The following is a 15,620-nucleotide window of genomic DNA, read 5'->3' as shown; positions in this document are numbered from 1 at the left end:
GTGTGTGCCAGGGAGTACGGGTGTCGGTGAAGGCCAGAGCAAGGGGTACCCTGGGGCTGCAGTTCTAGGTCTGTAAGCTGCCTGAGATGAGTGATGAGCGTCACGTGCTCTCAACCATGGAGTCATCTTCCAGCTCCAGTCTCTGCCTTTAAACGGCAGGGGAAGACGTTTTCCTTCTAATGACACCCATGGCCATTTAGCTGTGGATGCAGTTCTACAGCGTACCCGAAAGGGTGATAGTGTCGGGTGACTTCGGGACTGTGGCATGTGTAGATGTGGGCTGTTTTCTCTCTGCAGGTGGAGACCACACAATCACCTATCCTATTCTGCAAGCGGTGGCAAAAAAGTAAGTCCCAAGGTTTCAACATTCGGGAGCTAAGATTCAACAGCTATTAGGTGGCACCATGTGACCGCTCGGGGCTCAGATGCAGGGGTGACTGGAAATTCCCCACTGGGTGGTTTCTATGGACTAAGGCTGGACTCCACGTGTGTCTGTCAGTCATCAAGCCCTTTCCCTTGACCTAGATCTGCATTTTCAGTTGGTCCCTGATGTGGAAAATGAATCCCTAGTGAGATACACAACCCCAGCCACCTTCTGTTTGTTTTGCCTTGCTATCCAAATGCAAATATTGACAAGGGGTCCAGTTCCCCATGCACCCCCCCATAGGCTCTCTCCTTGCTTGGACAACAAAAACTAGATTTTCCAGTAGATGCAAGTCTATGCATATCGGTTAGTTTTGACTGATTCAGTTGGAAGAAGCGAGAAGGGCGGAAGTGGTGGGTGGGAGCTTCAGAATTTGTTTGGAGGTGGGAAGATGTAACTGTATCACCAGCTCCTGGAGATTTCTTATTAAGTATGAAAGCTTAGCTTAGGCTTGTATCAAACTAGCTCTTCAAACTTAAATTAACCTGTTTATATTTATCCACATTCTTCCACGTGGCTCGTTACCTCTCTTCAGTACCATACGTACTTCCTCCACATCTGACTGGTGAATCTCCAGCCTCAGATTCCTTACTAGAGTTCCTATCCCTTCCTGGAAGTCCCGCCTATCCTCTCCTACCTAAATATTGGCCATTCAGCTCTTTATTAAACCAATCAGAAGGTGCCTTAAGCAGGCGAGGAAGGACAGAAAGAGACACATCTTCACACAGTGTGCAAAAGATTATCCCAACAGGAAGGCACGTGGGTAGCAGCTCAACTGGGGTGGGAAGGCACGTGGGTAGTAGCATCCTGACTGGAGTGGGAAGGCACGTGGGTAGCAACCTGACTAGGGTGGGGTGGGAAGGCACGTGGGTAGTAGCATCCTGACTGGGGTGGGAAGGCTCATGGGGTAGCATCCTGACTGGGGGTGAGTGGGGTCTGTCTCATCTCAAGCTGCACTAGCATCCCACTTGTGTGAACTGTGTTCATTTGGGGTGTCTGGCAGAGCTGATGGAGAGGAGCAGGGTCTGAACATCCTGTTGGGGCCTTAGCTGGAGAAAAGGTGGCTCTGGTTCAGCCTTCTCTGGGTTCCATCCTGTGCCATTGTCCTCTCTGAAATTCTGAGTGGCAGGCCAGTCAGTCATATCTGCTTCCACCTGGTTTCCTCAAGGCACTAAGTGAGCTGAACCCAGAAAAGAGATGCAAGGCAGGTAACTGATGCCAGGATCCTTGACCTCTGAGCTGCTCTTTTGCCATCAGGCATGGCCCTGTGGGTCTAGTGCACGTGGGTGCCCACACAAACACAACTGACAAAACTCTGGGGGAGAAGGTCCATCATCGGACAGTTTTCCGCCGGAGCGTGGACGAGGGACTGCTGGACTGTAAGCGGGTAGTGCAGATCGGCATCCGGGGCTCTTCTGTGACCTTGGACCCCTACCGATACAGTCGGAGCCAGGTGATGGACTGGGTGTTCTTTCTTCCCCCAAAGTGTCTTCTCCATTGTCAAAGAGGGATTCCACAGCGGCTTGACCCGAGTTCAGGAAGTGGGGCTGGAGCTAGATGTGGCCGCACAGGCCCGTGATCCCAATCTTCAAGGATCAAGAATCCAACAATTGTCCTCAGCTCCCCATTGTGTTCCCTGCAAGCCCAAGCTATGTGAGACCTCAGTCTGATAGCCTGAGTTTGAATCCCTGGGACCCAGATGGTGGAAGGAGAGAAGCAACTCCTGAAGCAGGTGCTTTGACCTCCAACCTCCACACTCGCACCAGGACACGGGCAAGCTTGTGTCGCTTCCCCACCCCCAATAAAGATGAGAAAAAGCAAGGAAAGAGGAAAGACTGAGTTGGCATCGAGTCACGTGGCAAGAGTCATGAGACTTGATTTCTGCTTTTGTTTTGATACAGGGTCTTTATTCTGTAGCTTAGGCTGGCCTGCAACTCACGGTGATCCTCCTGCCTCAGCCTCCTGAGCTATTGTAATTACAGATGTGAGCCACTGTGCCTGGCTCAGAGAGACATTGATGAGGCAGAAGTGGCCTGCTGCTGCCCAGCAGAATGAAGTAGGAAGTTAAAACCCCTGGAGGCTGCTGGCTTAGAAGACATGGGGTAGTGAACCTGAGTCTAGACGAGACACCCCTTCTTAGTGTTTATTCTAACACCCTGCAGACAGAAGGCTTTGGTCTGAACATAGTGCAAGGCTCCCATACAAACACCCCAGTCCCTCCCCCCTTTTTTTTGAGACAGGATCTCATGGTGTAGCCCTGGTTGTCTTGAAACTCTCTCTGTAGACCAGGCTACCTTTGAATTTACAGAGATCCGCCTGCCTCTGCCTTTGAGCACTAGGATTACTTTGTAGATCAGGCTGGCCTCGAATGCACAGAGATCTGCCTGCCTCTGCCTCCCAAGTGCTGGAATTAAAGGCATATGTCACCGTGCCCAGACATTTTACATTACTCTTAATTACATTTATTTAATTGTATGTGTGCGCATGAGTGCCACGCCGGGAGTGCGGAGGTCAGAGGACAAATTGTGGAGTGGGTTCCCTTCTGTTGTGTGGGTCTTGGGGTTTGAGTTCAGGTCATTAGACTTGGTAGCAAGGGCTTTTACCCGAACTGAGCTGTCTCAACTGTCTAATCCCTTGATTTTAGGGTGTGTCAAGACCAAGGTTCTGGACACAAGCATCTAGAACAGTGATTCTCAATCTGTGGATCGTGACTCCTTTCAAACAACCTTTTCACAGCGGTCACATATCAGATATTTACATTACAATTCATAATAGTAGCAAAATCACAGTTATGAAGTAGCAATGAAAAAAGTTATGGTTGAGGGTCACCACAACATGAGGAACTGTATTAAAGGTCACAGGAAGGTTGAGAACTACTGCCCTAGAGTCTTTAGTGACCAAGTGTCTCAGGCTTGGTTTTAGCAAAGCTCTTTCCTGATCCTGACACTCAGGTCAGCTCTGACCTGGCTCCCTAACTTCATCAGTAGAGCGGGGACCGTGATTCCCCTCCTAGAAATTGAGGTCAGATGTGATATATGCGTGTGAGAAGCTGAGCATAGGGTCAGCTGGGATATCCAGCTCTTTGGCTCGCCCCTCCTCAGGGCTTTCGTGTGGTCCTGGCTGAAGACTGCTGGATGAAGTCATTGGTTCCCCTGATGGCAGAGATCAGGCAACAGATGGCGGACAAGCCTCTTTATATCAGCTTTAGCATAGATGCCTTGGATCCTGCCTATGCCCCGGGAACAGGGACACCGGAAATTGCTGGGCTCACCCCTAGTCAGGTAAGTGGGTTTGCTCAGTGGATTCCCAGGGTGGGTATTCTTTTTATGTATATGCCTGCCCCCTTGTCCATGCCTGTGTGCATGTGTATGTGTGTGTGTGTGTGCGTGCGTGCGTGTGTGTGTGTGTGTGTGTGTGTGTGTGTGCAGATTCCCAGGGGTCAGAAAGAACATTAGATCCTCCTCCAGCTGGATTTACAGGTAGTTGTAAGCCATCTAATGTTGGTGTTGGGTACCAAACTTGGATTCTCCGCAAAGCAACAGCACTCTTAACCACTTGAGCCACCCTCCCAGCCCTAGAGGGTATGTTTTATTTTTAACTTTTTAGTGATTCTTTGTCAGTTTCACACCATGTACCCCAACCCCACGCCTGTCATCTCCCTGTCATCACGTCTGCCCTCTGCCCTTACAACCCCTCCTGCCACCAAAAATCTCATGGAAGCTGCAATGTGTCCCAGTGAGTCACACAGCACATTCTTTAGCCCACGCATCTTAATTCGCAAATGTTCACTGTGATGAATCACTGGTCTGGGTCAAGCCCTCCAGCTCCTGCTACACTGTCAATACTGGACCGTCTCTGCCACTCCTCTTGGGCGATCCCATCGCTGCCCTGTATTGCAGAGGTCCTGCAGCTTCAGATCTGCAGGACCGGCCCCTTGATGTGCTCCTGCAGTTCATAGATAGGGTGGATGTTGGGGTGGGCCAACTCACAGCCCTGGATTGGGATCTGGGTGGTAGCTGAGTTGGTCAGCCTGCCTGATCTCCTGCATCCTCACCATCTGGGCAAACTCTCCAGCATTGCCCTGGCTAGCTCACCCAAGGCTGCGGGGTTCAGTCTTGCCTTGAATTATATAGCCCAGGCAGGCCTCTAACTTGACTTCTGACTGCTGAACTAAGGGCTCACACCACTAGGGCAGGATTTTAAAGACACAGCACCTGGATGCGTACAACCTATGGCCTAGGGGCTACATGCCCAATTTGGCTGAGGATAGCTGTGGACAGTGCCCAACACAAAACTGTAAATTTACTTAAAACATTAAGAGATTAAAAAACCAAAACTGGACTGTGTGGTTCTTGAGCGTGAAATCTGTGGACCATAACCTCATTTCACAGATCATGAGGTTGGCAGGCCCGAGTATGTTCTGGGTACTCAGTGGACAGGCACTGCTTGTCTGTGACTTTTTTTTTTTTTTTGGTTTTTCGAGACAGGGTTTCTCTGTGGCTTTGGAGCCTGTCCTGGAACTAGCTCTGTAGACCAGGCTGGTCTCGAACTCACAGAGATCCGCCTGCCTCTGCCTCCCGAGTGCTGGGATTAAAGGCATGCGCCACCAACGCCCGGCTTTGTCTGTGACTTTCTAACTTCTTGTTTTGTAGCTAGGGACTAAACCCAGGCCTCACCCATGCTAAGCAAGTGCTCTAGCCCTAAGCTATGGGACCATCCTGAGAGCTCTGAGAAGCCTTTATTATTCTTTCTGCCCCTAGTTCGTCAATTCATGGGGATCATTTTGTAGTGTCCCCTCTTAAGAACACTGAACTTTGGGGTAGCTCGGTAGCGGCACACAGGCTTAGTGCAAACAAAGCTCTTTATGTTATTCCAAGTGCCAAAACACAACGCGCCAAGCTGCTTATGGCTAAATTAATCAAGTATGCACACAGAGACCGGCTCCCGATGGCTGGGGCATATTGGAGTCAAGCCTGATGAGCTATGCTGAGATCGACAAGGGAGGGAACAGGACCTTCCGTTGTTCGTTACCCAGTTCTTGGAGCCAAAGGTATGAACGGCAGGTTGTTCAAGGTTTAAGTGAATTGCACGCATCTGCATCTTCTAAGAAAGGAGGATGCTCACAACTGCATCGCCCACAGTCATTCCCTGTCCGGTCAGAAGCATTTCTGGAGCTTTTCGCGCTCAGGATGGAAACTTTAGACAAGGCAACTGCCTTTGTACCGGTTCCTAATGCCACCTTGGGCAATATCCATCTGCTTGTGCCTTTCTTGTGCCTGTGCCTTAGCCTGTGTCTCTGCCCAGAATGCTTAGTCATCTCTTCTGCCAGTCTCTTGAACCAGAATGCTTAGTCATCTCTCTGCCAGTCCCTTGAAGCAGCGTCTGTACCACAGGAAGCCTTCCCCCACTCAGACTGTCTCCTGTAGGCTGCTTGTCTCAAGGGTTTGGAAACATGACATTGCCTGGCTTGTTTTACTCCACCACCATCACACCAGGAGGCCCTTGAGAGGGACTGTGTGTGTTGTGAGCTGTGCCCCGGGAGGTCCACCAGCGTGGCTGTAGCGAGCATGTGTCTCGGTCAGGGGAGGGTTATCTATCTATGCCACCGTTGGTTGCTTTGCACTGGCAATGACTGTCACTTCCACCGTGGACAGGCCTTGGAGGTCATCCGGGGCTGTCAAGGCCTGAACGTGGTGGGCTGCGATCTTGTGGAAGTCTCCCCACCGTATGACCTCTCAGGTGAGTGTGGAGACAAGCATGACATACAGGCAGCTGTTGGTCTAAGTCAGATTCATTTGGTGAGTTAGGTCTCCAGGTTTACCTCAGGGACCCTACAGAGAATCAGTGTCCAGAGGCAAATGTAAGGAGCGTGAGCTAATGAACCAAACAAAACCCCTGGGAGGTACCAGGTGTTGTTAGTGGAGAGGAAGCCAACAGCCTGCTGTTTAGTGACAGGGTGGCTCGGTCACATCTCCCTTTGATAGTTCCCTGAGAAGTGAATTTGCAAAGCATGTTTTACAGGAAGTAGAGTTGCTACAGCTGACACCTGGGCAAAGCAGGCATCATCCCTCTAATTCTAACTGAAACAAAAACAAAGCAAGCTTCCAGTCAGAACTACTGGCCCGAGGGTGGGCTATGAGCAGCACCTGCCCCAGTACAGACATCCCTCAGAATTCTCATACTGGCTCCAAATGATGCTTGGCGGGGGGAAGGCCTGTTCACAGGCACCCAGCACCCAGAAGCCATGGCTCAGAAGCAGGCTAAGGTCCGGGAGACTGGGCTTCAGTGCGGCAAGCAGTCTCCAGAGCATTTCTTTCTCCTTCCTAGGCAACACGGCCCTCCTAGCAGCTAACCTACTGTTCGAGATGCTGTGTGCTCTCCCCAAAGTGACAACTGTCTGAGTCTGTGTCACGACAAAGCCTCAAGGACTTGCGAGCAGCGCACGGACTAAAGGACGTTTTCTGTGACGTATCACCACTGGCCACAAATAAGGACAATTCAGAAGGTCAACCCAAACAGCCTGTGTTTCTTTCCGTTTTAACATTAAAACATTTATTTAACTTTGAGTGTGCCTGAGTGTATGTGTACCACATGTGTGCAGGAGCCTGAGAAGAGGGTGTAGGATCCTTTGGAACTGGAGTTACAGGCAGCTGTGAGCCACTAGTGGGTGCTGGGAACTGAACCCAAGTCCTCTGCAATGTAAGCACTCTCAATCCATGAGCTTTCCACCCTTAGTTTTCTTCCCAAGCCATCCCCAAGCCTGCTGTGCCTGAGAGGCAGCAGAGCGTCCTTGATGAAATCATCTTGCAATTCCAGAGGTGCCCCAGAGCCATCACACATCAAAATAGTTTATTTGTTTCCAATCTGTAATATTCTTAAAACAAAATAACATTAGCTTTAGTGCCTGTTCACAATACAAAAACAAAACCCCAAAACAAACAAAACTGAAAAATAAAAACGTAAACATAAAAAGACATGATTTGCCAAATAAGTTATTTGTCCTTAATAGTATCAAAAGTGCAAAACATTCCCCTTCCTCTCAGGCCGTCTCCCAGGTGCAGCCATCTTTCCTAGCAGACACCACGGTAGAGTCGGCACTGCCGTGTTGCCTGCTTCCAAGCGTGATGCCAGACGCGCGGACACAAACCGCATCTCACCTCCATCCTCTTATTCCGCTGTTTGTCTACTTACTTTGTGGTGCTCAGGGCCTCGGGTGCACTACAGAAGCCTTCTAGCCTGTGTCACACCCCACCCGACCACCACTTGTTTGCTGGGACAAGGTCTCAGCTCAAGCTGGTTTTACCTGTTCGTGCTAAGGATGACCCTGAGCAGATCCTCCTGCCTCTGCTTCCTGAGTGCTGGGGTTATAGGTGTGTGCCACCACACCTGGCTCCTTGCAACAATATTTAAGGGATTCTGCCTGACTTTCCTCCCTCATCACTGGGAATCAGAACCAAGGGGCTCACATGCGCTAGGCAAATGCTTTCTCACTGAATTCCAGCCCCAATATGGAATTCCACTTTGAAAACAAAACAGAGCTGAGTGCTTGCTTCCAATCCCTAGCCCAAGCGAAGCAAGTGGGTCAGACCCATTTTATTTTATTTTAATGCCAGGGAAACATGGTGGTGGCTGCAAATGACTTAGCACTACATAAAAGGCTGTGAACGAGGAGACTCACCCATCTGAAAACAAGCAAATTCTTTAGAGTGGACAAATGACAGCTGTCCCTGAGTGGCAGGAAGTCTTCCACAGAGACTGACTAAGGAGGCTACTACACCCCATCTACTGAACATGATTTGCAGGCGGTCTCGGGCAGACGCCCACCTCCTCAAACAGCAATGTCTCACTGAAATTGAGTCCTGTGATATGACATTCATTAGGACAAGAAACCTTGGCATTCGACTGAGCATAAAAGCAGCTCGTATTTGACACAAAAATAAACAATTAATGGAAACAACATTCAGGAAGGAAGGCTTGGATCTGCCATGGCAGACTTGTGCTGCATGCCTGTAACCCCAGGACTTGGGAGGCTGAGGCAGGAAGACCTTGAGTTGGAAGCCAGCCTGGGCTACATAGTGAGACCCTGTCTCAAAACAAGCAAGCAACCAAACCAAAGCTCCATGATACCCTTGGTGACACCACCCCTATCAGATCTGCAGGCATTCCGGACTCAAATTTGCTGGGAATAACCCCAATGGCAGGGACCTTTATCTTCTTGGTACAGTTTTGAAAAAGAACAAATATCTGGGGAGTTTTTTGGCTTTCAGAAATTACACATCAAGGAATTTTATCAGTTCCAGAAATATAAAGACAAAAATCTATGAATGAGTTACAACATACTCACGAGAGGAGCCCCACCGTAAAAATAAAGAAAAAAAAAAAAACAGAACAAAACCAAAAAATAAATCCAAACCAAACACGTTTGTGTATGTGATACTAGGGATGGAACTCAGGCCTTGCACATGCTAGGCACGTGTTCTACCCCAGCTCACCCCCAGTCTCCAGAAACACACTCTGAGGACTGGGCACTGAGGAGCCAAGGTATTCCTTCACGCTTTCTAGCTGGGCCAAGGGCACGAGAAGCAGCATTGAGTCAGCGTGTACTTCTAGAAGGCCAGATGGAAGAATGAAGCCTGGCAGTGATTTCTTTATTTTTTAATAAAGCTAAAGATTCTTTGAAAACTACAGAGGGGTCCTGGGCTCAGAGAGTTCATCACTTACCACTGGAGCTCAGTGTTTAAAGTAGTCAGGATCCGAGGTGCTTGGTTCAAAGCAAATATGATTAGAGAATACTAACTGAGTGAATGTCCTGTCCCTGATCTGTGCCCTTCACTTTGCAAAAGGGCACTTGCTTGACAGTAGAACACACCACGTGTGGCCGTGGTCTGGCCCTAAACACAGAGGGCATTTTGAATGGGCGAACATGATCCGGCCCTGAGCCTGAGGTGCGTGGAGCCAGGCAAGCTGGATTTGATGGATCTGATCTGGCAGCAGGAAGCAGCAATAAGGGAAGGAGGAAACGATAAAGCCGAGACGCCAAAATGCAGGCCAGAAGTAGGAAGCTAGCTGCCTGCCAGACAGGAATCTGGAACAAGTCTCAGCTCACAGTCACAAGAGACAACTTGAAAATTCAGTACTTTGGGGACAACAATGTTCAAAATGCAATTGTCAGAGAGGTCAGGTTCCTTGGTACGAAGACACGCCCGGCATTTCATTCGAGAGCGAGTCAGGCAGGAAGGCTCCTGCACCTGGCTCTTGGCATCATCTTAAATCTATTGGCTCTATAGCAGCTTATCTACTCTCAGAGAATAAGACCACAGGTTATGGCTCCTAGTATCCAAACTCTAAAATCCACAGAGGCAGAAAGGCATCTGGAGACAGGTCAGTGGCTCAGTCATTACAGTGCTTCTGGCTAGGCAGACTCTGTCCTGGCTATGATGGGGCTTACATGGGAGTGTAGAGAGGGGACAGAGATGAGGAACAAGGGATGCTCACGAAGGACCACAGGGCTATGCGACTCCAGTCAGTGTTCAACCCTCCCTTCTCTTGGTGGGGAAGACCAAATGGAAATGTTACACCCCCATCCACTGCTCAGCCCTTTCCTTTCAAAGTTTGACTGGCCAACTGTTGTGGGGGATACCCCCAAAATATACTTCTCAATGCTTGCTCCCAGAAGACGGTCACATGTAAAATTGCTTAGAACTAGGCCTCTTTTGAAGATGCAGGACCTAGAAACTGTGGTGGCCTGTCGCCTTGGCAGAAGCATGGCAGGGGCCAAATTAGGAGCCTACAGGGGAGGGGGTTGGGGGGTAAAGTGACCCACCCTGCATGACAGGTTCTTGAGGATCCTGAGGTTTGTTCAGGCATGACTCAAGGTCAAGCCCTGGGTTTCTCCAACCTAAAGACAGGGTGGTGTGAGCATGTTACAGGGACAGCAAAGAAGAGGGGATGAGCGGTCTATTAAATAGTGCGGCATTCATACGGGAGGAGAAAACCCAAAGGAAAGAGTGTCATCTAGGGATCAAACCTGCGACGTGTTTTACTCCTAGGTGACAAGAAAAGGTCTTCTAGCCATTGCTCAAGAAGAGAAATCTAAAACCTAGACTCCCCTGAAAATCCCTGTTCCTGGGGCACGTTAAAAACCTGAAGAGTCCATGTCTCAGTCTAGCTCAGGCCACGATGGGATGTAAAACCTTTGCAAGGAACCTTCCATCAGGCGCTCCATCCACAAGGACAACTTGCTTAGCTTGCCCTTGAGGGGCTTGGGCCCGAGGCCACAGGGGGGTTTCCCTCTGGAGGAGTCAGGGTCGCAAGAGCCCACAGTCTCCTCGTCCACTGTCTTTAGGGGCTTGAAAAGGCAGAAATACTTCTTGTGGCCATTCAGGGCCAGCACATAGCCAGTGTAGTCCCGCTCCATGAAGTGCTTGTCATACTGGTTTGGGATCGGGGCTGCATCCTGAGCAAACTCCAGCAAGTACTCCAGCCACTCGCGGTGTTTGTCCAGACTGAGGAAGGAGAAGTGGAGGCTGCTGCTCCTGTGGAGAGAGACCGGGGTTCAGGAAGGGAGCTAGCTGCAGGCTACTGGGGGGGAGGTGTGTTCAACTCTGGACAGGGTTGAACAGCCAGGAAAGGCTTGCGCTGGCATTTCTGTGGAGCTGGAGTGGTGGTGTGTGTGTGGGGGGTGCTCATACTCCTCTGTTCAGAACCATGAAGACATGGAGTGAGGGGAGAGGTGTGTGGAGTGGTGTGCCCAGAATCCTAGCACTTGGAAGGTAGAGGCAGAAGAATTGTTCTGAGTTTGAGAACATCCAGGGCTACACAGAAAGTACCAGATCAAATCGGGTATGGTGGCACTCACCTTTAATCCCAGCACTTGGGAGGCAGAGGCAGGCGGATCTCTGTGAGTTTGAGGCCAGCCTGGTCTACAGTTCCCAGACAGCTAAGGCTAGCAGAGAGACCCTGTCTCAAAAAATTAAAATAAATAAATAAAACCAAACAAACAAAAGTCAAAAGAAGGTCCGCAATGATGGCAGATGTCTGGCTTGGGAAGGACATAAAATCCTGCCCCTCAAATGGGAAATGAGAGACTGTCTTCTGATATCTTTTATCCCATACACAAACCGCACAACACACAATTGAGCGCACACACACGCACCCTGCTTACCCGGTGAATGTGTAGACCTCTAAAGCAAATTTCTGCAGCAGGCTTGTCTTGGTGGAATTGGACAGGATGAGGACCACATTCATGTGGCCTGGCCTCAGGCGTACCAAGTTGCTGGTGTATGTCACATCTGTGAGTTCAGTTACTTCTACAAAGCCTTTTTTAGGAATCTTGCTGTGGAGAAATACAGAGGAGTTAGAGACTATCAGGGCGGGGGAGTGGAAACCAGTGGAAGACAGGCATGGTAGCACATGTTGCAATCCTAGCGGCTAGGCAGAAGAGGCAGGATGAGAGGCAAGCCTCAACTGTGTGCTGAGTCCGAGGACAGCCTGGGCTGAAAACGAACATTCAAACTCCTCCATAAGCCTGAACAAAACAAGACCAGTGGAGCACAATGCCTCCCGGTTAGTCGGCGCTGACTCTGCCCTGCTGGCTGCACAGGGTGGCCCTGCTCCACGGGTGGCCTGGCTCGCAGCAGCCCTTTTCATGGAACTTTTCAAATGGCGCAAAGGCAGCTGTATGTCAGAGCGAAGGAGGCCACAAATGCTCAGTCTGTTGTTAACTTAGATTGGTTCTTTCCTGGGGACATCAGCAGTTATGACTCATGGGGACAGGCTACCCCTAGCTTCTGGCTCATTTACCACCTCCCTTGGGCCAGATAGGTCTCCTATCTCTTCCTGTTTCCATTACGGACGCTGGGATGGTGAATCTGAAATCACACGGCACTCAGTCTGTCAGTCCTGTATCTATACGTGTGAACCATGGGCAGCAGTGACTTTTTCCCTTATTAGGGATGTCTGGGAAAGGGCCAAAGAGACTGCTCAGGGGTTACGAGTGTGCACTACTGTTCTTTCAGAGGCTTCATAACAGTCTCGAACTCCAGCTCCAGGGGATCTGATATTTCTGGTCCCTAAGGGTACAAACTTAAACACACCCTCCCCCGCCCCCAGCCACAGAATGCCTGAGAATAAGGATGGTTTGGATTTTTAGAGTCCCCCTCCCATTTTATAAGATGTGCAAACATGCAATGAGGTACAAGAGATGGTCAAAACATGACATCTACATCTGTGCATACACCTCAGCCTGAAGCTGGTCTGACTCCCCGACGAGGCACAGAACTGTTTTCTTCTTTTCTGAGATGAGATCACAATATGTAGTCCTGCTGGCCTGGAACCCACTATATAAAACTCACAGTGATCTGCCTGCCTCTGCCTCCCAGGTGCTGGAATTGAAGGTGTGTGCCACCATGACTGGCTGCCACAGAACACTCTATGTGTGGCCTTATGCTGCTGGCCACTGAGTTTCACACTTTGGGTTATTTCAGAGTTGCTCGGTGAGAGCACTTGTCTAGCTCATGTTTGATCCCCAGCACTGCGACCCTCTCCTGACCCTCTACACTACCCATCCTACACATTCTTTGAAACCAAAGGCAAGCATGTGGTGTATGGGAAGAACCTGCTGTTTTCTTTGGTGAAAGTTGGCTCAGTCTTCCCGGCCTTCTCAGGGACCTCTTCTTTATCTGGAGGCTGTGACTCTCGTTCTTCATTTGAGTCACTAAAGAATGAAAACAGAAGTTATTTTTCTTTCTTTTTTTTTTTTTAGGGGTATAAATGACCATGGCAGATTGGGGCTCCCACTGATAGTCCCTAGACTTACCTGAAAGCCTGGACAATGACAGTGCCAAAGAGTATGAAGAGGGCTGAGAAGATGAGGGACAGCAGTGGCATCATCTCTCGCCTGAAAACAAAGGCACAGTCGCTGTCTCAAGAGGAAAGTCCCAGACCAAAAGCCTTTCACCAGGAAATACAATCACAGGACCGGCTGTTTCTGGGTGGGGGAAGGGGAGACTGCCTTCTGGAAGGTGGCTTTAGACTACGTCTAAAACATTCTGCAGGAGATGAAGAACTTAAATTGTACACAGGGAAGGACTTTCTGCCACCGAGGTATCTATTGGTGGCTACAGAGTCTGTTCAGTGATGTCAGTCTACCTGACTCTTCTGGGGTCAGAATGAGCAATGTGACTCAGATAGAATAGAGGGTATCGGGGGCTGGAGAGATGGCTCAGAGGTTAAGAGCATTGACTGCTCTTCCAGAGGTTATGAGTTCAATTCCCAGCAACCACATGGTAGTTCACAACCATCTACAAAGAGATCCAATGCCCTCTTGTGGTGTGCAGGCAAACATACAGGCAAAACACTATATATGACAAATAATAAGAAATAAATGATAAATAAATAAATCTTAAAAAAAAGAACAGGGGTGTCACAGTGAGCTTCAGTTGTCAACCTGACATAAACTAGAGTCACCTGGAAAGAGGGAACCTCAGCAGGAGAGCTGCCTCCATTAGGCTGGACTGTGGGCGTGCCTTGAATACTAATTGACAGGGGAGGGCCCAGCCCACAGTGGGTGATGCCACCCACGGGCAAGCAGACCTGGGCAGTGTAAGAAAAATAGCTGAGCAAGCCAGTAAGCAGTGTTCCTCTGTGGTCTCAGCTTTAGCTCCTGCCTTCGCTCATAAGCCAAAATAAGCTGTTTTCTCCCCAAGTTTGTTTGGGTCATGGATGGACATATCTGTGAATGTACACACTGGGCTCTACGTGTCAGGCCCTGCGCTGAGTGGCAGACATGCCGTGAAGAGAAGACCAATATCAGTTCTGCTGACAGGGAGGACAGCTGGGGTGGTCCTTCCTCCCCAGCAAGAGGTACCAGTCAGTAAATACTAAAAAGCAAAGCAAGAAAAAGGAAACTGGGGCTGGAGAGATGGCTCTGTGGTTAAGAGCACTGGCTGCTCTTCCAGAGGTCCTGAGTTCAATTCCCAGCAACCACATGGTGGCTCACAACCATCTGTAATGAGATCTGGTGCCCTCTTCTGGCATGTGGGCATACATGGAAGCAGAATGCTGCATACATAATATATAAATAAATAAAAGGAAAAGGAAACTGTCACTGGGAACCCCAGAGGCTCCTACCAGTTACTGTGGAGTAGGCTCTCCCACCAGTCCGAGAGGGCATCAGAAGCAGAGTAGAGCCAGCGCAGAAGAAACACCTGCCAGAGAGGAAACAGGCAGTGGTCAGGACCTGGCCCAGAGGGAGGCCCCACACTTCCACAACATAGTGCTTCTTTGGATCCCTGCTCTGTCCACCCTGTCCCTCCTGATGACCCATCTTTCCCAACTGAGATGCTCACAGGGGCAAGTTCATCAGCCAGGTCAGGAAGGACAGCTTCAGAGGAGAGAAAGGCCGGATCTTTCCGAAGCTGGTCAAGATAACCCAAAAGGATGAACTTGTCGCTCTCACTGCCCGTCCAGGGGTCTTCCAGGGTTTTAAATACCACCCTTCCCGCTGTGTTTCGCCTCTCCAAGATGGACACCTGGGAGAAAAGGAGAAGAACAATTTGGATAGAATGATACCAGAAATCCCAATCCCCGGGAGGCTGAGGCAGGAGGGTCGAGAATTTAGCCCAGTCTGGACTTACACACCTAGATCTTATACATTAAAAAAAAAAAAAAAGATGTAAGCTGCACTTGCCAGTGTTTTTTTGTTTTTTTTTTTTTGTTTGTTTTTTCCAAGGTGGGTTTCTCTTGTGTAGCCCTGTCAGTTCTGGAAATCATTCTGTAGACCAGGCTGGCCTTGAACTCAGAGTTCTGCCTGCCTCTGCCTCTTGAGTGCTGGGGTTAAAGGCGTGCGCCTGTACTTTTTTCCAGAGGCACACAAAAGGGTCTCACAAGGTCAGCACTTAAGCAAAATGCAAATACTGATGTTTATGGTATTTGTTTTTTTCTAATTTATTTAAATTTATTTTATGTAGCCGGGCGGTGGTGGCACACGCCTTTAATCCCAGCACTCAAGAGGCAGAGGTATATGAAAGGGTTTGGAGGGAGGAAAAGGAAGGGAGAAATGTAATTAAATAAGCTCAAAAATAGTATTAAAATACATTTATTATGTGCCTGTATGAGTTTATGTGTACCATGTGCGTTCAGGAACCCTCAGAGACCAGAACATACCAGATCCCCTGAACTGGAATTACAAGTAATT

General features: G+C 49.4%; 2 protein-coding genes across 2 annotated transcripts in view; one reads left to right on the top strand and one right to left on the bottom strand.

Moving 5' to 3' along the window:
* Agmat (agmatinase) overlaps window positions 1-6,984 on the top strand; it is a 12,537-nt gene extending 5,553 nt beyond the window's left edge. The window contains exons 3-7 of the mRNA XM_005352889.2: window positions 298-346; window positions 1,682-1,877; window positions 3,526-3,705; window positions 6,079-6,163; window positions 6,752-6,984. Coding sequence (XP_005352946.1) covers window positions 298-346; window positions 1,682-1,877; window positions 3,526-3,705; window positions 6,079-6,163; window positions 6,752-6,825 — 584 coding nt within the window. The 3' untranslated portion in view covers window positions 6,826-6,984. The remainder of the gene's footprint in view (window positions 1-297; window positions 347-1,681; window positions 1,878-3,525; window positions 3,706-6,078; window positions 6,164-6,751) is intronic.
* Window positions 6,985-7,243: 259 nt separating this feature from the next.
* The window catches only part of Dnajc16 (DnaJ heat shock protein family (Hsp40) member C16), a 31,900-nt gene continuing 23,523 nt past the window's right edge, over window positions 7,244-15,620 (bottom strand). Inside the window, exons 10-15 of the mRNA XM_026782091.1 lie at window positions 14,773-14,955; window positions 14,555-14,631; window positions 13,242-13,322; window positions 13,041-13,139; window positions 11,589-11,759; window positions 7,244-10,959 (exon numbers count right to left, since the gene is read on the bottom strand). Of these exons, the coding sequence (XP_026637892.1) occupies window positions 10,584-10,959; window positions 11,589-11,759; window positions 13,041-13,139; window positions 13,242-13,322; window positions 14,555-14,631; window positions 14,773-14,955 (987 nt within the window). The 3' untranslated portion in view covers window positions 7,244-10,583. The remainder of the gene's footprint in view (window positions 10,960-11,588; window positions 11,760-13,040; window positions 13,140-13,241; window positions 13,323-14,554; window positions 14,632-14,772; window positions 14,956-15,620) is intronic.

The sequence above is a fragment of the Microtus ochrogaster genome, chromosome 10 (assembly GCF_000317375.1).
Source record: "Microtus ochrogaster isolate Prairie Vole_2 chromosome 10, MicOch1.0, whole genome shotgun sequence".
In the NCBI taxonomy this organism is placed as follows: domain Eukaryota; kingdom Metazoa; phylum Chordata; class Mammalia; order Rodentia; family Cricetidae; genus Microtus; species Microtus ochrogaster.
The sequence above is the reverse complement of the archived record's forward strand: the minus strand, read 5'-3'. Positions and strand labels throughout refer to the sequence as shown.